The 20,816-nt window shown below is 34.4% G+C and overlaps 2 protein-coding genes across 4 annotated transcripts in view; one reads left to right on the forward strand and one right to left on the reverse strand.

Annotated features, from left to right (window-relative positions):
* Positions 1-5,120: 5,120 nt before the first annotated feature.
* The window catches only part of LOC142236896 (uncharacterized), a 41,532-nt gene continuing 25,836 nt past the window's right edge, over positions 5,121-20,816 (forward strand). Inside the window, exon 1 of the mRNA XM_075308180.1 lies at positions 5,121-5,348. The gene's annotated coding sequence lies outside the window, so the exon portion shown is untranslated. The remainder of the gene's footprint in view (positions 5,349-20,816) is intronic.
* Positions 11,150-20,816, reverse strand: part of Nrx-IV (neurexin-4) — a 66,328-nt gene continuing 56,661 nt past the window's right edge. For all 3 annotated transcript variants that reach the window (XM_075308177.1, XM_075308176.1, XM_075308178.1), the window contains 9 exons: positions 18,264-19,445; positions 18,068-18,193; positions 15,411-15,614; positions 14,747-15,338; positions 14,241-14,578; positions 13,999-14,178; positions 13,590-13,934; positions 13,386-13,523; positions 11,150-12,500 (listed from right to left, as the gene is read on the reverse strand). In XM_075308177.1, the coding sequence (XP_075164292.1) occupies positions 12,310-12,500; positions 13,386-13,523; positions 13,590-13,934; positions 13,999-14,178; positions 14,241-14,578; positions 14,747-15,338; positions 15,411-15,614; positions 18,068-18,193; positions 18,264-19,445 (3,296 nt within the window). In that variant the 3' untranslated portion in view covers positions 11,150-12,309. The remainder of the gene's footprint in view (positions 12,501-13,385; positions 13,524-13,589; positions 13,935-13,998; positions 14,179-14,240; positions 14,579-14,746; positions 15,339-15,410; positions 15,615-18,067; positions 18,194-18,263; positions 19,446-20,816) is intronic.

Consider the following 20,816-nt stretch of genomic DNA (forward strand, 5'->3'; position numbering starts at 1 on the left):
AATTCTACTTCACTTTTTGAGATTTCAACAATTCGTAGTTGAAACGGAAAAAAGTAAGCTGTTTTATGGGAAAATAAAATTCTTTTTGAACTAAATCATATTCCAGTTTTTTTAAATTTCGATCCGTTGTTAAGATAACGTAAACCTATCAATATTTTTGGATGAATTTTGCCATTTACGAAATTCGAATGACTAGCTAGAGTTTTGACAATTTCCTATTACTATGGAAATTGACTCTAATACGTCAAAAAGTGGTTTTATACAATTCTATCTAAACAGAAGTTCACTTATGGCGGACTTAAGGTGTGGTTTCCCTTCGCAGTCAGTTTCTGCAGATATTTGTGAAAGGCTTTCCAAGGTTAAGCCTATTTCCTTAGGTTATATTCCCGTTGATGAGTGTACACTGGTAGAAAAATGCTTCGTACTATTAACGAACGGGCTTCGTTGATTATTTTTCGTTAATATAACGAAATTTTTCGTTATAAGAACGAAAGTGATCGTTAATACAATGAAATCAATCGTAAAAAGACAATTTTGTGTTTTTGTTTTTCGTTATATTAATGAAATACGTTTACGTTAACAATACGAATATAAACTTTGTATTTTTTCGAGAACTAGAATAAAAGTTTTTGCAAAGATGGAATTATTATAATCATTTGTATATAGTGAGAAACTTTTGGAAAGTTTTAGCTTTTAAAACACAGTCTTTTTATATACTCCCAAACTGGAATTGAAAATTTCATTTATAAAACGAATGCGATCGTTAAAAAATAAATTTGAAATTGGTGTCTTTCGTCATATTAATGAAATATGTTCGTTAATAGTACGAATGGGGCTTTGAGTATTTCTGTCTCTCCATACTCTCCATACTCTCTCTCTCTCTCTCTCTCTCTCTCTAATACGTCTGTGGCGTCTTTGTAATGTGTTTATGCACATGTATTCATGACAATAAGCACATGTTTCCGCGTGCATCTTGAAACGGTAAAAAGTTCAACTGAAAAATTGTCTGATGGGCAAACCTTCATTTGGTCGTATGTATTATACAACATTTACGTTCTTTTTGCTGAAGAGTACACAAGCTCATTAGAGTCTCGTTGTGAATTATAAACATAGATCGTGGGTGATTTAATTTTTTTATATTTGCAAGAAATTTGGTGTAAATTTTGGGAAGTGAACTTTCAGATGAAAACGTGTAACAATTACCGGAATTAACCTTAGTGGCAAAGAAATTGGAGAAATTGTATTATTTCCTACTGTATATAAATTATATTTCTAAGATCTTAACAAAAAATAATATACTACCTACACACAAAGAAAATTTCATTAAAATTGAGCCAACGAACTCAACAACTATGAGATTATTTAGAAAGTGGACTGTAAGTTAATATTCGTCTCACAAGTTGTAATAGAAAATTTCTCAAACATGAAATAAAAGAAATGAAATAGATTTCAATTTAAGATGATGTTGGTTTATTGATGAAAGAAGTCGTTGACTCTTACCGCTTCGGTCTCTGATGCTCAAGTGAGTTGGTTTGTGCTTCAGAGACAGGAGCCAGTGTAGCCTTGTACTCGTACAAAAGGCAATATGGAAAATATGGGGACTAAATCCGAAAATTGTGAACTTTCCTGAAAATTGAAACTTCTTCGCATATATAATCGCGTCAGCTAGGCAGCGAATTCGATGATATCCAAGAATTCGCTGCCTAGCTGACGCGACTGAATTTGATTTTGCGAATTTTGTTACTTTTTCTACATTTACGACGCGTATGTAACGTTTATGACGTTTACAACTTTACAACAGTCGCAAACCTAAAAAAGATTGATACAGACCATCTCTGGACATAACGTCGATTGAAGGTGCTTAAAAAGCCTATGCAGTAGGCGTTTCACGTTGTTTATATGGATTTTGGGGAATTTTCAAGGAATTTTGGGAATGGTAAACTCTTAACACTTTTGCTCACTCCGGGCAACAAACCCAAATGTTTCGTCATAGCCTACAAAACGCAGCCGAATAAGGCTGTCGAAAGTCGAAATCGGTTGAGTCAGTGTTGCTAGGTGATTTTGAAATCTACCCCCCAAATCTTATGAAAAAACCCCAAATTGTTCTAAGTTTTTTTCAAAAACACCCCAAAAAACTTTTAGGAATGCAAATAGTTAAAAAATAGGGTTTCAAAATTTGTAAAAAATAATATACTTCAAAATAATTCAATGTATAAATGATTTAATTCAACTTCATTTAAAAAAATCGGTTTATAAACTATAAAAATCTACAAAAGTAAAATTCAAACTGTATATAACATTATTCGACAAAAGAGTTTAAAATTTGCAAATGTTCTCCAGTTTCAATGTACGATTTGTTGGAAGTAAACAATTTAATCATTGCACTTGGAGGTGTAAGGAATTTAATAATAATATAAGGAATATTTAACTCTTTGCCCCTAAAAATCAAACTGAAAAACCCTAAATTTGGGGGGAAACCCCAAACCGTGGCAACACTGTTCGGAGTGGCGATGGCCACGGGGTTTTTGAAAATAATAATAATGGGAAATTTAGTGTTTATCTCTTCTATCATTTCTCATCATCCTAGCCACAAACCGGTACAGAAAAAAGGCGGCGTTTATTTCTGCATGGTACAGAAAAGCCTATACGGTAAGGTATGCATCTAGGCTTTTCTTTCGGCAGTATGTAGTTTGCGACAATGATAAAAGATAGTTTCTTAGGTTCAGAGATTTGCTAAAATACATTAATATAGCATACGTTAGGGATGTAATGTTCATGTGAAAATAAGTTTTGGTAGCGATTGAATTTGCAATAGTAAGACAAGGGTTTGTCTCAGTGATAACCAGCGTTGCCATTTTGGACTGATCGCACTAAAATTGGTGCAAAAGATTTTTAAATTTGGTCCGATGGTTGGACCAAACTGAATTTGGTCCATTTTGATGATTGATTCCGATGTCAACCTCTAAATCTTATCAGTTATTTCTGCTTCACTTAATTTTTTTTTAATAAAAATACTATGTACAACAATAAATTACTTTTTAAGACATTCTCCTTCCAAATTGTAACTTTGGGTCCGCTAGGGGGAATTTTGGTCCGCTTTTGGTAAAAAATGGGTCCAAAATAAAATTTTGTTGTGGCAACGCTGGTGATAACACTGGTATGTAAATTGAGTCCTAAACTCAGATTATTGTTTAGATTATTATCGATATCATAGATTACATAGATGATCCGTTTCTCTCCGCGAAAAAATGTGCAAGTTCCAAAGATTAATTTTCGGATATTTCAAAAGAATCAATTCCAAACATTAATTTTCTATCATTTGCTGTTATGTTATTCGTAAAGAGCAAATCCGCTCAAAATTAAATTTCGTATTTCCCGGTTTTGGTCACAATTGTTTTGTTCAAATAAGAATTTTAAAATTGTTTAACTTAACCTTCCGGTGCATCATATTCATGATTTTGGATAAAACAAGAAAATTGTGAAAATGAAATTGAAAGAGAAAGTAAACGTGAAAATTGTGAAAATGAAATCGAAAGAGAAAGTAAACGTTTATTTTTAATCGTAGAAATTGTCAAAAAGCGTTTCGACTAGGATGTCCAAAACCGACACCGGTTAACCGAATAACCGGATTCAGTTACACAAACCGAAACCGGATAATGAAAAAATTGGCATTTTCGGTTAACCGGGAACCGGGGTTTGACCATCGGTTAACCGGTTTTCTGTATTTCAACGAAATTTCTTTCTATTTTTCATATACATACTGAAGGTGAGAAAAATTACTACCCTACGGGAGATTAGCGCAATGGACCCATTACAGGACTGGTACTAGTGCTCCAGTTTATCAACATTTTTAATTGTCATATAATTTATTGATTTTTATACTCACTTGATATTAAAATCTTTTTGAATCCACACTTTTACTACAACTATCAGAATTATTTATTGGTCAACATATTCCTTTCTGTGCGATACGGATGGGAACAGGGTCCTAAAAGTTTGTCCCAGACTCTCATGAGCAGCTGTCTATGGGGTAGTCCTACTACGTTGTTTCAGGACGTGTCTTTTGGGATGAGTCCAAGTCGTATCTTAAAGTGTAGGTTAGGTTATGTGGCAGCCCGATGTATCAAGCTCACTTAGACTATTCAGTCCATTGTGATACCACAGTGGTGAACTTCTCTCTTATCACTGAGTGCTGCCCGATTCCATGTTAAGCTCAATGACAAGGGACCTCCTTTTTATAGCCGAGTCCGAACGGCGTTCCACATTCCAGTGAAACCACTTAGAGAAGCTTTGAAACCCTCAGAAATGTCACCAGCATTACTGAGGTGGGATAGTCCACCGCTGGAAAACTTTTTGGTGTTCGGTCGTAGCAGGAATCGAACCCACGACCTTGTGTATGCAAGGCGGGCATGCTAACCATTGCACCACGGTGGCTCCACGGTGGTAAATTTTCCCAGTCAATGACAAATCCATATTAAAGTGACCCATCCATTCCATACGCTTGGACCAGAACTGTCACTGGTCCATACACATCAGGGACTAACCCTGTACCGGTCCTGGGGTTGATCCATTTCCCGTAGGGTACTAACAACACAGTTTCACTAAGTAAAAAAAGAAAAAAAATCGTTAAAAAAGGGATATCTATAGTCATGCACTTTTCCTGTCAATGTTCTATAAATTGTTAATTCTATTACAATGAATTTATTTATTTTTGTTTTTTAATAAAATGAGTAGTTAAAACTCATTGTCACTAATTGTTTAATTTCGGTTTTAACCGGTTTTGAGCAAAATAAAAAACCGGGTTTTTAAAAAATTGGAATTTTCGGATAAACCGAAAACCGTCTTTTTAAAAAAACACCATAGTTTCGACACTGATGAACCAACTATGTAATAGATAGCCTCTCAGGAAAACACTATGTCAGTTCCGAAAATGAATTGCCTGTCATAACTATTTTGGTGGAAGTTTTTGTGCAAATATAAAATTTTGATTTTTTAATTTGTTTATAAATCATCTGGTGCATCAAAAATGTTGTATACAAAATATGGAAACGAAAATCAAAGAGAATTTAGAATTTATTTATGTAATTTTCTTCGATTATTCGACATTTTCAACTTTTCATCTTCACAATTTTCCAATGATACTTATAATCTCCACATTTATGATGCATTGGATAATGTCTAAATAAAACAAAATTTTTTAAGTTTATATATTCGACAAAATCCGCGAAAATACAAAATTTAAATTTGTATGGATTTACTAATTTTTAATTTTTTAACAACACAAAACGAAATGTATGAAAATTAATGCTTAGAACGAAAACAATTTTACTACATTGTAGAAAAAAGAGGTATGGATTTACTATGTACAATGTATACAATTAATTTTGTGTATCCTGAAAAATGTGATTTATATATTTTATTTTTTATGGTACTGTTTATACCCTGCGCCACACTGTGGAACAGGGTATTATAATTTTTTTTTGTAGTTGAACTATGGCGATGTCTGAAGCATCAAAAGCCAGGTTGTTAAACGATCGATGTGCCACAAAAAACATCTATGAATCAGCATCCAGGTTAGCAGCTTCTCCCAGCCGGCCTTCAGCTTAGTACAATAACAAGGTCCCTTATTAGATCCAGGTTATTAGGGTGACCTAGTGTTAGTGGTTTACGTGGCGAGTGTTTCAATATCAATCAGCAGTATGAATAATCTATCTCTCGAGTATTAGTAACAGTATACTAAACTTGATTCCATCAATTGTTCTCATCAGCAAATAATTATCGAAATTTGCACTTGTGTGGTAGACAAATATTGTAATCTCTATAATAATAGTAAGATATCTTATTAGTGTGTAAATCAGGTACAATTAAATCATAGCGAGCGAGCAGTAAAAAATATCTATATGTCACAGATCAAATCACATCGATATCTGATTAGGCCTCAGATTGCCATATTTGTTTCACAAATAAATTTGGCCAGGTTTCTATATAATTGCATATCTTTTGAAGATAAAATATCATCAATAGAGCGTGATGTGCCGTTTCCGTCTGCCAACATCGATCACATATAGGAGTCGAGATTGCCCCTATTTTATGTAGAAAAGGTTTGTCATACAAATGACCAGTCAGAAGTCTATTTATAATTTTGGTTTCCTTTGGATTTAGACTTGTGGACACATACCAAGGTTTATTCATCACACTATTGTGAACATTGAAATAATCCTTACCATGGGTCCTCGATTTTTCGACAAACTGATAGTTCCATCTATTCCATAACTGTTCTTCAATGCATCTTAAGGCTTCTTTCTCCGTGTACTTGACTTCCAGAGTCGCACCACAGGTTGTCGCCATCTTTGCAATGTCATCAGCCTCTTCATTAATCCTAATGTTTCTGTGGCCAGGAACCCAGACCACATGGCAAGATTCAATATTGGAGCTCTCTAATTCTGAGTGAAACCTCGAGGCAATATAGTTATCATTGTTAGCACAAGCCAGAACCTTACACGCAGCAAGGCTATCAGTGAAAATGACAAATTTCTCATACTCATTTTCAACTGCAATTTGCAAGGCTTTATATAGAGCAACCATTTCACCAAACATAGACGAGGCATTGAAATTGATTTTAAAATAAAACCTATTTTCAAGCCCCGGTATATAGATACCACAGCCCGTGGTGTTGTCAGCTACAGAGGCGTCTGCCGAGATAATGACAAAGCCATACTCTCTATACCACTCCATGTTCTGATTGTAGATGGCATGAATGACTTCATCTGGTGTTTCATCTTTTTTGCTAGATAATAGGTTGAGTATGACAGAGCATCTATTGGAAAGTTTAAAATTAGAGACGTATTCAATATTATCAAAAACCGATTTAAAATAGTGATAAACATGGCCATAACTGGACTTAACTAAAGGATTATCAGAGACAATATCAATATCAGAGCTATTTTTCCGTATGAAAAATAGCTCTGAATTCCGGAGGCAATTCATGAGCTAAAGCATACAATGAGTGAACAGGTGTGTTTCTGCAGATAAGAAGACATCTTCTAAGCATATTATTTTGCAATCTTGTAATCCTTTTATTCACATATTGAGAGGAGAATGAGAGGTCGTAGTCCTGGCGTATTCAATCTTCGATCTTACGCAGCCCTTATAAAAATTTAAAGCCACCCTCGGGTGCAGCCCATCTTTGATAGAAGACATTTTAGCATATTGACTCTATTTTGAGTCTCTTTAGCAATCGAGACATAGTGCTCATTAACTGACAGGGAGTTGGTGATAATTCTGCCCAGAAACCTGAGGAATATTTACCTCGCCAATTGTCAGACCAATGGATTTTTTGCTACCTTTTGCAAAATACATAGTATTACATTTCTCAGGATTGAAAGATAGGTTCAGTTTCTCACAATTTTCAGCAAACGTAGCCGTTTTACTAATAAGATTTCTTTGTGCCCGCTCAAAAAGCTTATCATATGACATCAAAACAAAATCATCTGCATATTGGAACAATTGTGTGCAATTATTTTCAATACCATGAAGACCAGCCGTGTACAAATTGAACAGGATGGGCGAAAGGCAACTGCCCTGCGGGAGACCATTTCGCATTATAACTTCCTCCTTCCCCAACTTCAGTTTCCTTAAGGATAAGAAGTTGATAATCCAATCACAGTACATACGATCAAGCCGACAATCAATTAACAGTTTATGTAAAATACCAAGATTTACACAATTATAGGCATTTCCAACATCCAGGGCCAGAATCATGATTTTATAATTATTTTCCTTCAAGATAGCTATCCTATGCAGCAGCTCATTGAGACAATTATTAGTGGATGAATGTTTCTTATAAGCAAAATATCTCCTCGGAATAAGCCCATTTGCTTTAATATGTGGCGTAATTCTCTCTTTGACCATGAGATTAATACACTTCAGAAAGACTGAAATAAGTGAGATGGGTCTATAGATACAAATGTCACTATAATTCTTATTCGGTTTGGGAATTGGTAAAATTTTAACAATTCTCCAACTATCACTAATATTATTATCACCAAAAGCATTATTCATAGCCGTGAGTAATGCTCTCCTAGAGTTACCTGGCAATGCCCTTATCATGGTATATGTTATCCCATCATCACCAGCCGCTGATATTGTTTTTCTCTTATAAATAGTTTTCAAACTCTTCAAAAGTAAAAGGTTCCACTCTCAAAGCAGTTTCCTCTTCATTTTTCAGTACCAGGGGATCAGAGACACCAACTACCTGCTTCTCCAGCATCTCCAGATATTCCTTATTTTTTCAACATTCCATAAATCTCCTTTAGGTTTATTCCGACCACGTATGTTATTTATAAATCTCCACGCCATTCTAGTATTGGGTGTCTTGGGATTAATTTCCTCAATCTTTTCCAAAAAACTTGATTTTTTTGCTTTCAAGACTTCGATTTCCAGTTTTCAATCTCCTTCCTTGCGAACTCCAGATTTGCAAATGAAGGATCAATCCTCGCTTTCTTATTTGCTGCAAGCTGCCTCCTGAATAAAATCTTTAATTCATTCGTCCACCAGTACTTAGGAGCTTTTTCATTGTCAATTTCACTTGTCGCATATACAACTTCATCTTTCATAGTGCGTTCAATCATTTCAAAACAAGGTTCCAGTTAAACTTTGCTCAACGAGTCCATTAAATTATTCCTGGATAGAAATTTAGTCTTTTTCAAGTTTCCTACATCAATAATTACAGTTATAGGAAAATGACGACTGCCTCCTATATTACCTTGATTGACCTCCCAAGAGCCTGATAAATCAGCACTAACAAACGACTAACAAACGACAAGTAGGCTTGGCGGAAAGTAAACTGATACAATAACCAAGTTTTTCCTCAGATTTGTGGTTTTGACAATAAGTACATCTAGTTCAGTTTCAAACTTCATAACAGCATATCTAATGTTCTTTCTTAGGCCAATGGACACCCCTTCATAACCATCAGCCCTAAATCGTTGTATCAGGTTAAAATTTATCAGTCTGTTACAATTATTATTCAGAAAAAAATCAACAGAGTTCTTATTCGTAGTGAAATATTGTATATTATATTGCAGAATCTTGATCATTATTACTATTATACATATAAATCTCGTTGTATCCTGGAGAATTAATACCAAATTTATTCAACCTTGTAGGAAAAATGACTCATCGCATCTAGCGCTGCAGAGTTTCCTGTCATTCTCAGGAAGTCCACCATGAAACGCAGCATTTCACTAGTGATCTTCTCCAACTCCGTCACTCTTTTGTCTTCTGTCATATAGACCCTGGCAGAAGGTTGAGATTCTGCAAACATCCTTGGCTGTATCTGTACACCAGGTTGATGAACATACTACTTCTTCTTCTATTTGAGAATTGAGTTATAAGTATAGGGAGTAAGAATTTCGTTCACTTCCTTATCCTTGTTGTTCACACATTCATTTGCTTTTTTGCCTGTCTTCTTGTTCACCATCAATTCAGGAAACTGGTCATCATCCTCCAGTAGATCAAACCGATTCTGGCTCTTGTACAGCTCAACCACTTCTCTTTTGGACATCTTCTTCCTTGTCATAATTTTGTTTGTAGCAATTTCTTGCTGCCAAACTGGGCACCTTTCCTTCTCATTTGCTAGATGACTCTCACTTTTGCATAGAATACACTTCCTTTTGCCACAATTGCTCTCACACACTTCTTCATTCAAAGAAACGTTGCCTGAAATCTTTGATCTACACCCATTCCTCGTATGTCCCAGCCTGCCACAATTGTGACACTGACGCACAGCAGGATAAAATGTGTCAACATTCAATACCGTTTTTTCAAATATTATCCATTTAGGATGATCATCACCACAAAAACCCACTTTCACAGTCTCCGTGGGAAAAATATGTGGGTCCTCTGGATCCCTTTTAGTGAATCTCTTTACAGACAAAATGTTCTTCCCTGATATCGCCTTAGCCATGATATCCTCTTCACTAAAGCAAAGAGGTACGTCTCTAATTACCCCATAAGTCTCAATGAAATTTTTTGGGACAAAAGCCCTCAATTTCCTATTCCTAACTCTTCATTATCTAGAAAGCGGTTAGCCGACTGAATATCTTCAAAGGTAAGTTTATTTAGACCATTTTTAACTTTTTTATTTGACATGTTGTCAACCTCAGAAGAGTCTACCAAAACTACAATCTCACCTGCATTATCAGCCTAATATCGTACCTCTGAGTCTCTCACTTTTCTTTTTTTGGGGTCATTTTCAGCCTCATCCTCCCGTCTCCTGATGTTCTTTCCACAATTTTCTTCACCGCCTCATCTTTCCTTTTCTACATATACACCAACATCTGCCGCACACAGCTCATCTTCAGCATCGTCACCAACATTATTTGTTCTTATTGGACGCGTCATTTTTTGGTTTTTAACCACTTTTTCCTTTGCATCAATTCGGCATACTATCATTGAATTTGAGGGCCCTGCCCTCACATCTTTTCCACTCATTTTGGCCTCCACACTGGCCACACACTCTTATGCCACACCACTCACACAAAGTAAATTATTGTTTCCACACCAAAGCAACAAAAAAGCTTCACAAATGTATCTACTAAAACATTTAGTGGCTCAATACAAGTCCAAAATACTGCTTAAAACAAAAAAAAAACACTTACGATTTTCACAGATAAAAAAATGTTCCAATAATTCTTCTCAAAAAAGCGACTTTATCGACCAAGATGGCTACCGGAAGTGATGGTACTGTTTATGGATATAAAATTCGGCTTTTCGACTGATTTCGTTAAAAAAAATCGAATCGACTTTTTGTAATCTTCAAAATTGGTTAATCGACTAACCCAACTTCAACCAAAAAGTCGAATTTTAATTGAAAGTGAGACGTATCTTAGAACTTTTTAAAATTATAAAAATTAAAAAAAAAATTAAATAAGTCGTCTTTTTATATTATTATTATAGACCCTAGTTCTGTTTCGTTCTTCGCCGTTGGCAATGTTGGTTAAAAATTGTGTCGAATTTCTATTCATTGGCTTGATCCAAGTAGTTAATCGTATCGCTTGATTAGTTCCCAGTTCGATGGTACATTCGTTTAATGGATAAAAACAACTACAACAGCAACCGAGAATAAAGGAAATAAAAATTTGTACCGTTTGTTTTGGATGTATTGAAATTTATTGTTCTCTTTATTTCTATCGTATAAATATTAATATAATTTGTCTCTTTCGTTTATTAAAATAATTTATCAATTTGCTTTAATTGAGAACATTTTATCCATATACGTCTAAATACACACAATATAGAAGTTTCGGTCATTACATAATATTTTGTTTTTCTTTTCATATGGACCGTGTATATATAACTTCCAATCACTTAGTTGACTATTGTTTTCTCTATAAACTTATTACTGTTGCTTAAGGTTTTGTAAAACTTCAATACAAATATCCATTTGTTTTTTTATTTTTGTTAATTTAATTGTAACAAAACTAAATTCTACATAAAAAATATTTAAAATTATGCATTTAACATAATATGATATACAGTATAATATAGATTAATTAATGGAATGTTGTAACACGTTTTCATTAAAAAAAGAAACGAGAAAGAAAGATATAGTTAAACGTGTATAGATGTTTTGTTTTTTAGATTTTATAGATTTAACCGATATACAAAAATTCATTCCAAAATGGACGATTTGAGATAAGGAGCTAAGGAGCTGCGCAAACGAAAAAGTTTAATTACAAAACATAAGACATTTTTGGTTTATATATACTTGTGTTGCATTTGTCATGAGCACTTTATGTTTTGTTAAAAATAAAAAAAATAATAAAAATGCTAAAAAACCTAAAATTAATAATAACTAAAATACAAATAATGGACGGATAAAGAACCTAAAAATAAACTAGAGATTTCGTTTTTTTTTCTTTTTGTGACAAAACAAAAATTAATTCGGGGTAAAAAAAATTAAAACTGAAATAATAAAAAATTGAAAACTCAATTACAAGCTGATAAAAATTTTAAAAATAATCGTTTGCTGCAAAATAATGGCAGTGTCGAAGACTTGATTTCTTTCATTTCAACGTCATAAGGCCAGCTTTGTTGTTTATGGAGAGAGTGATCATTTTTTGTTGTCGCATCTATCCCATTAAAGTCTTTGCTCGATAACAGTAGGTTAAATTTTGTTTGTTTTCCAATTTCGTTATTCAGTTTTCAATTTCGATTTTGCTTGAAATATTGGTGTTTGCGTTGTTTGTCAAATCTGATTTAAGAGTACTACTACGTTGTCCACTCATCCACATGAGGCATTTCAAACTATATGAACCATTCTTTTCGTTTAGTAACTTGGTGGCCGGTAGTAGAATGAACAACAGCCTCATCTGGATCATCAGCACCATCGGCACCTTGATCTTCATGCGTTAAATAGTCACCTTTGTGTCGATGTAAGTAACGGCCGATTAAGAAGATCATTAAAATCAGCAGAAGGAACAAGATTATGAGAAGTACTGAAATTAAATGTGTTATAGGTGTTATTAAAACTTCTGTGTGCAATTTGGTATATACGATTTTTTAAATAATAAAATAAAAAATACAAAAACAATTTTTTTTTATTTCAAATAGGTTTTATAAATATGGCACTAAAATATTGTAAATGGCAAATATTATATGTTACAAATGATATAATTATGAAAAATCGGAATTCACTTCCATGATAGAAACGTTCCATATGACTTTGAAACATTGTTAAAAATTACGGAGGTTTAAAAAATTCTGTCACATAAAGTCTTCGAGTTATTCATTCAGTGAGATAACTGGATTAATAAAGTAAAGATGGACAAAAATCATTTTTTCACTTAAGATTAAGGTTTCGACAATTATTGTCCTTTGCTGTATATTCTCTGACAATAAATTGAAATGTAAATTAGGTAAGATTGCTGTCCTGATGAATTTTTTGTTGACAACACATTATATTCTTTACAAGCTACCAAAAGTATTTTCGTTTGAATTTATTTATATAGAACTTTTTTTACGAAATAGTGGCATTGTTATATATGATTGGAAAATCACAAACTACCGTCTGTGGCGAACTCTAAAATGTTTTAGTTTGGTATCATAAATAGCTAACAAAGAAATTTCTAATCTTACTAGAACGCGGTAAGAATTTCCCAACACCATGTTCTGGTAAACTCGTCATTATGATGTTTCCCCAACCGAGCGCCCAGGAATTTAGAAAGCCGTTTATATGGTGGCTAAACTTACATATGCCATGAAATGTTCAATTTACAATACCTCCGGAATTTCAGCAAATTTTCATATCGGTGACTTTGTAAGTGTTTGCTCATTTTATAACTGTATAAAATTTGGTTAACTAATAACAATGCTATACTCACTGGCTAATAAAGCGGTATCGACTTCATTGTAAGCTTTACGAAGTTTCTCTTCATCGACTAGTGGTGGTGGTCTGGTCTCTATTTCGATAGGTGGATGTGTAACAGGTTCAACACCACAAAAGTCTTCGGTAAGTTGAGCTGAAATTGAAATAGATTTTGTTTTTCACCCTCTATGTATATGAAACTCGTTTTCAATAAACTTACAGCCCAATGATTTAACATTGGATGGTGGATTCTGTTGGAACAACAATTTCAAAGGATATATATCATCGAATTGTACACGGGAAACGCATCCAACAAAACCATCTGTCATTGATAGATTTTTTCCAATGTACATGTATTGAATATTGTTGAACTGGGCATCGGCGGAGGCTTTAATGTCGAAATTATATTCAACGGGCTCATAGTTGTCAACTTGTAAAACAACCGTTGAACCACTATTCTTGCGTGAAAATCTGACATCGTGATATTGCCCCAAGCCGAAATGTTTCTTGGGGAAGATGATTTCTTGACGCTCAAACCCGAAATCGAAGACACAGCGTAAATGACCTGGGAAGGGAAAATTGAAATATTTTTAAAAAGCCAAATTCTCCAAGAAAATTTTATTACATACCAGAATTGGAAATTTGTATAGTTAGATATTCGCCAGTAATGTTGGAGGAGAATCCCAATAGAAAACCTTTTGGAATTGTTGTGGTGAAACCAACGCGTATATTCTCGGCTATTGTCGAACGGAATGATTCCACAAATTCATAACGTATAATGGAGTTACTACGCAAATTGACTCCAATTTCTAAAGGAAAACACAACAGGTGAGTACATAAGTATCACAGTCTAAGAACACCGAGTATTTACCATCAGCACATATGGGTCCTTTAAAGGCGCTCCAACGACAATCACAGCCGTAACCATCATAACGTTCAATACATGTACCATTGTTCAAGCATGGACTTGATTCACATCGACCCACACATCCTGAAGAAATACCATACATGCCGCGTTCAGCGTGTTGTTTCAAATCTACCATTTTGCCATTTAACAATAAAGCTCGTATACAGCCAACATAACCATCACGGTACTCAGTTGTGGCACCAATCACCAAATCCGATGTCAAATGGAGAGCACGAACAGGACCTGGTGGTTCACGTACTTCAGCTTTAATTGATCCATCGACAACCAAACGAGCTTCTTTTCTGTAAATTTCATCGATTATCAAAAACAAAAAGGAGAGAGATTAAATACAGTTTTAATAAAGCTACTGTAGCTACAATCACTAAGATGTTCGATTAACATGATTACTCACGCGACATTTGCGTTACGAATTCACGCATACATTTGTCTTCGTTCATGAATACACTTACCTATTGCGTTCCACACTAACTGTGTGCCATTCATTGTCGTTCAAATGATAGCTGGTACCAATATTAACACCCAATGGTCCACTGCCAGCTTGATATTGGAACTGCAATTTATTGCCACCTATTATTGTCAATTTAATGTAATCGGTGGGACCTGTGGCATGGAAAAGTACAGCATTCTCAACAGTGGTTTTAAATTCCAAATAGATATCTCCCGAATGACCCATATCAAATGGTGGCAAATTTATAGTGGCATCAGCAATGCGGAATGTTACAACATTACTAAACAAGTCATCGCCTTCGCAACGTAATGGACCCAAAGTGTAACGACCCTGTTTCTCATCGAGTGGTGTACCAGTGTCCCCAAACTTTACAGCTCTCACCGGTAGGTATTCCTTTTCTCTAATATCACCGCCATCTTCAGCCCACTCCAGACTATTGGAGTCACAATTGCACCATTTAGTTGGATCTTGACATTTTCCCAATATACCGCATTCACATTTACGAGAACCGGGTAAAGCTCCAGCCCAATAGTCCATAGGTTGGTTGTGTCTCGATACCCACCAAGAGAAGGGACGGAAATTTGTAATTTCAGCTGGAAGAAAATACACAATTTATTATTGACCTGCAATGGAGATAATTTTTATACGATTATATACAAACTTACAAGGAGAGTTAAAAAGACGTGAAGATCTGCAGGAGTAACTTAGACGTTGCCAACAGCTATGTGAACGATTCAAGAGAGCTTCGATTTGTTGCATATCGGCGTCATAGAGAATATTTTGTTCAAAAGATCCAGGCTCTTGGAATCCATCAACAGTGGTTGTGTGCTCTTGACTGTGACTCAAGGTAGTTATTACGCGTCCATCAGCTATTAACATCAAAAGGAATTAATTTCGTTAATTACTTATCGGTAGACTTATAAATATATTTTAAGGTACGTTTTTGTATAACACAGTCCCTAATGCGTATGAAAAATATAAATAGAGTGATCAAAACCGGTAGATGAGAACCGGTGAACCGGTTTATCTTATCACGGATTATCGGTTTAGTTGCAAATCCCATTTTCGGTGGATCGGTGGTTTCGGTGTTTTCAAGATCTCAACAACCAGCTTTCCGCTTTCGTATTTTCAATATAAAATTGCCAATGTAATGTAAAAATCAAGCTCTTAGATCTGGGTAATTTAAGAAATTTCAATAAAACCACTTCCAAATAGGTGCAAGGTACTCAATAAATTATCGAATTATTTCATTCATTTCATTCATGACAAAACAATTAGATGTTCCTTCCAAAATTGGAAGCCACCGTGGTGCAATGGTTAGCATGCCGCCTTGCATACATAGGGTGGTGGGTTTAACACCAGATTCGACCGAAGACCAAAAAGTTTTTCAGTAATGCTGATGGCATTTCTGAGTGGTTTCACCGCAATGTGGAACGCCGTTCTGACTTGGCGATAAAAAGTAGTTTCCTTGTCATTGGGCTAAACACGGAATCGGGCAGCACTCACTATGGACTGAATATGTTAGTCTAAGTGAGCCTGAAATATTGGGCTGCCACTATACTAACCAAACCTAACCTTCCTTCCAAAATTATGTGTCCACCTAGTTTAAAAAAAAATAGTTTGTTTTGAACCGAGAAACTCAGACATTCCAAAACCCTGGTTGTTGATCACTCTAGATATAATACATACTATGAAGTCCAACAGAAAGACTGAAGTGACTGAAAAACAAAAACGAAAAATACTATGGCAAATAGATTTATATAGCCGTTCAAGTCAAAGCAAGAATTATTGGGCACATGTTTTTTGAATACTGGATATATTTCTATGTGACGTATTTTTTAAGACATATTTTTTTATTGAGCCTCTTGTGTTACAATGGTTAACTTTTTTTATGTTCCTGTTCCTGACAAAATTTAGATGGAAAAATATCCAAAAGTCGGCTTTTCGACTTCATCAAAATTTGACTAAGTCGAATTTTTCAAAAATCGACTTGCCAAGTTTTTTCGAAAATTGGTATATTTCGACAGAAACTCAGACATTCCAAAAACCTGGTTGTTGATCACTCTAGATATAATACTAGGAAGTCCAACAGAAAGACTGAAAAACAAAAACGAAAAATACTATGGCAAATAGATTTATATATCCGCTCAAGTCAAAGCAAGAATTATTAGGCACACGTTTTTTGAATACTGGATACATTTCTATGTGACGTATTTTTAAGACATATTTTTTTATTGAGCCTTTTGTGTTACAATGGTTAACTTTTTTTATGTTCCTGGGTATATTCCTGTTCCTGACAAAATTTAGATGGAAAAATATACGCATCAAATAGGTAAAATTAACCCAGCAAAAACTAGGAGTTAGATTCACATTATGTTCGAAATCTACTAAAAGTGGATTTTATATATCCTTTTTATAAGGCATATGGCAGTTGAAGTCGATTTTGAAAGTGTGAAGTCGATTTTGAAAGTGTAATGTGAATGATGTATAATAAAGCATTTATTTAAAATGGTAATATCATTAATTTAAAACACAATTATGAAATATTCGTGAAGAATATTCCTTAACGGAAAAATCTTCAGAATTACCGTTACATAACATATTCTTTTTGAGTTTTTTTTTTTTATTTTATTTATTTATAGTTGATACTTTTTTTAAGTAAATGCTCAATTATGTGAATAATTATACCTAATGGCACCGTCATTTATTATATTTTATTAAGTCATTAACGGCCAAATGCATTACATTTTGAGAATATCAATTCGAAAATTACCGAGAAGTATTTATTTTTGTCATTACATGTTAGTCATTATAACTCGCCGCAATGTAATGCAACGTGTAATGACAGCTTTACTCCTGGTAATGTGAATTGTAATGAGATGTGGTTACTAGTTTTTGCTGGGATGGGTTCAAAAATGCCTAATTTTGATTTTCAATAACTGCAAAAAGTGATTTTAATTCAGCAGATAAGTTTGTTAAATCAACTGTGTTTGTTTGAACCCATTTAGTCCCATTAGTAAAAGAAACTGTTGTAGGTTTGCTGTATAAGCAAAGGAGATTACTACTGACTTTTTCTTTTGGGTGTAAATGTCCTTTACCCCTATTATTTTTAAACATAAATAATAATTATATACCCTTATTATTGCAATTTTTCACATACTGGAAACTACTCTGCAATTGTAGACGGCGAATATCCCGAAACCTTTAAACCATTGGCGTTATTTCTCACATTTCAATTTGTCCTTACTTGTTAGCGTACCTATTTCTTGTCCATGAGTATATATATAATAAATCCAATCCAGCAGATTTCACTAATACTTACTATAAAATTCACATGTAACAGGGAATGGTTCCAATGGACCACTGCCATCTACATCAATTTTTGTAGTAACTCGAGATTGTACATGTTGTACATTCTTAAGGGCTTGGCACGATAATGGGTTATTTGCTTCAATGAAAAAAAAATGTGAATCATTAGAATATCATAATAGTAGTGGCATGGAATCACAAGTACTTACATGTATGGCAAACAGCACCAGCATAACCAGTTTGGTCACAATCACAGAAGAAATCAGTTGAATCTTGATGACAATTGCCATTATGTTGACAAGGATTTGGATTACAGCGATCTATCATTTGACAAGCATCCACAACTACTTCATCGCCACAACAAACCTCTTCGCCTTGGGTCCAATCTTTGGGCAATTTATAATTACCATCGACTAATATCAAACGCATGCATCCGACAAAACCATTATTTTTTTCCATACCGCCAGCAATATAGTAAAGACGACCAGTTGATATTTGTATGTTCTTGGTAGTGGCCATGGGACGTTGGTCAATGTCTAAAACTAGTCGATTACGTTGTATGGTCAATATAAAAGCATGCCATTTGCCATCATTGAATCTCTCGTCATAGTTATCCAAAATTATGCGTGGCTTGTCCGCCAATTTAAGATCGACTTTTACTTTGCCCTTTTCCAAGAAAACACGAACATAGCCACCATTTGCAAAATCATGATGTAACATCATACCATCATTCTCGTAAGTACGGAAATAGAAAGACACATTCAATGATCTTTGGCCTTCATAACCTTTAAGACGAACAAAGGAACCGCGTGTGGTGAATGTCACCGGATATATAGGTGGCGATGGACAGGCGTACACTGTATTGACTTTATTGAAACGATACGATTCTCCTCTCTCATAACTATCTTTCATTTCCCTTATGAAATTTGTAGAATTAAAGTAAATATTCTCCATACAGCCTGAGTAATTTTGTGTCACATATATGCCTTCCTGGATGTTGGGTACTCCTCCCAAATATAGTTCACGATTCAAATTTAAACGGCTAAATTCACCCTTTATACGACCTCGAACGATTACACGATCCACCGAAAATATGATATCGCGACGATTTCGGGAAATCACTACATCATGCCAAACATTGTCATCCAGAAGACTACCAACAGAGAGGGAAGTCATTACGCCGCCACCCAAATCCAAATTCAAAACCATTTTGTTCTCCATCAGCTGCAATGCAAAATAATCGCCTTGTGTACCACGGGAATACATCATAATGCCATTTGCATTAGCTGTCTTGAAACGGAAACGGATTGATTCGCGCGTTGAAGCAATTGGTTCTTGCAATAAGTTGTAACGAACCATACTTGTGCCATTAAAGTAGAGATTCTCAGCCACTGAAAACAAATTTTATATAAATTATTTTTCTATTTTCCACATCAAAAGTTATAACCATGTTCTTTATTTCGAATTCTCATGTTTAGATTACAGAGTTCTTCTTCCATCAAAGTTGGACAAAATATCAGTTCTTCTTGAGAAACGTTGAGTAGTACGAAAAAGTTGAGTCTGCGCTTTCTTTTAAAAACCACAAGTTAGCCGCACAAACACGTATGTGAGATATTTCTTCCAATGTTATCTCAAATTCAGTAGAGTACATGTTTGTACCAAACACAAACGTTCAGAATACTAGGGATTGTAATGAAAATCCAAAAGTCGGCTTTTCGACTTTATTAAAATTGGACAAAGTCGAATTTTTCAAAAATCGACTTGCCAAGTTTTTCGAAAATTGGAAAAGTATATAATTCGACAACAATCGCAAAATCAATTATTATAATGTGGACTTTTGACTGAATTTCAAGTTTTTGATGAATTTTCAGCAAAAAAAAAGCGAACTGACATTCCTCTTCCAATTCAAATTCTAATTTTTAACATTTTCGTCAAAGTTCGATTAATCGATTTAGGCTGTTTAAATAAAATAAGTGATTTTTTACCATCTTGAAAACATTAGTCGAGACTAAACATTACAAAAAATCGGCATATTGATTTTTTGACTTTTCACTTTTTTTACAAAAAATAGATTATTCGAAGCAACGATTTTGAACGTTTGTATCCCTATAGAATGTCGTGATGACCGGGCCGTATAACCAGTGCAACATGTCACACTAGGTGTAAACAATGGATCCGAATTTTGAAGGACTCCGAAATGGCGCAAGCATTACAGAAGAGGTAAAACACAAAAGTTAAAAAAGAATTTAGAGTTCGAACGAAACGAAGATAAATTCCATGGCTCTTTGTATGATGGAAGGCCTGCTAATCAATACACTACTATGATTCTCACATATTTTAGTAACTCCAGATAGGCAAACTTTCAAAGTGGCTCGGACATAAACAAAAACCTATTTTCTCCTTTAGAAGGATAAAATTTGTGAGTGTGTTTATAAGCAAAATTTTAAAAATTCGATCTCGATATTATAAAATAGATACCAGAAAAAAAATCCGAAACTCATTTCAATTCACTAACTTTGGAGATTAAAAAATAAAGCTGTTTATTTTGTATGTAAGGGGTTCGTATTGGCACCACGGTTGCCACAGTTGGTAGAATTCGACCAAAAATGGTAGATTTTGTAACTGTTTGGTAGATTGACAGAATTCTTGATGTTTTGATAGATTTTGAAAAATATTCTCAACTAGGAGGTACATCAAAAATTTTCTATAGAAATAAAATTTTGACAAAATTTTCTATAGAAATAAAATTTTGCAAAATATGA

Source organism: Haematobia irritans, chromosome 4 (assembly GCF_050003625.1).
Source record: "Haematobia irritans isolate KBUSLIRL chromosome 4, ASM5000362v1, whole genome shotgun sequence".
NCBI lineage: Eukaryota > Metazoa > Arthropoda > Insecta > Diptera > Muscidae > Haematobia > Haematobia irritans.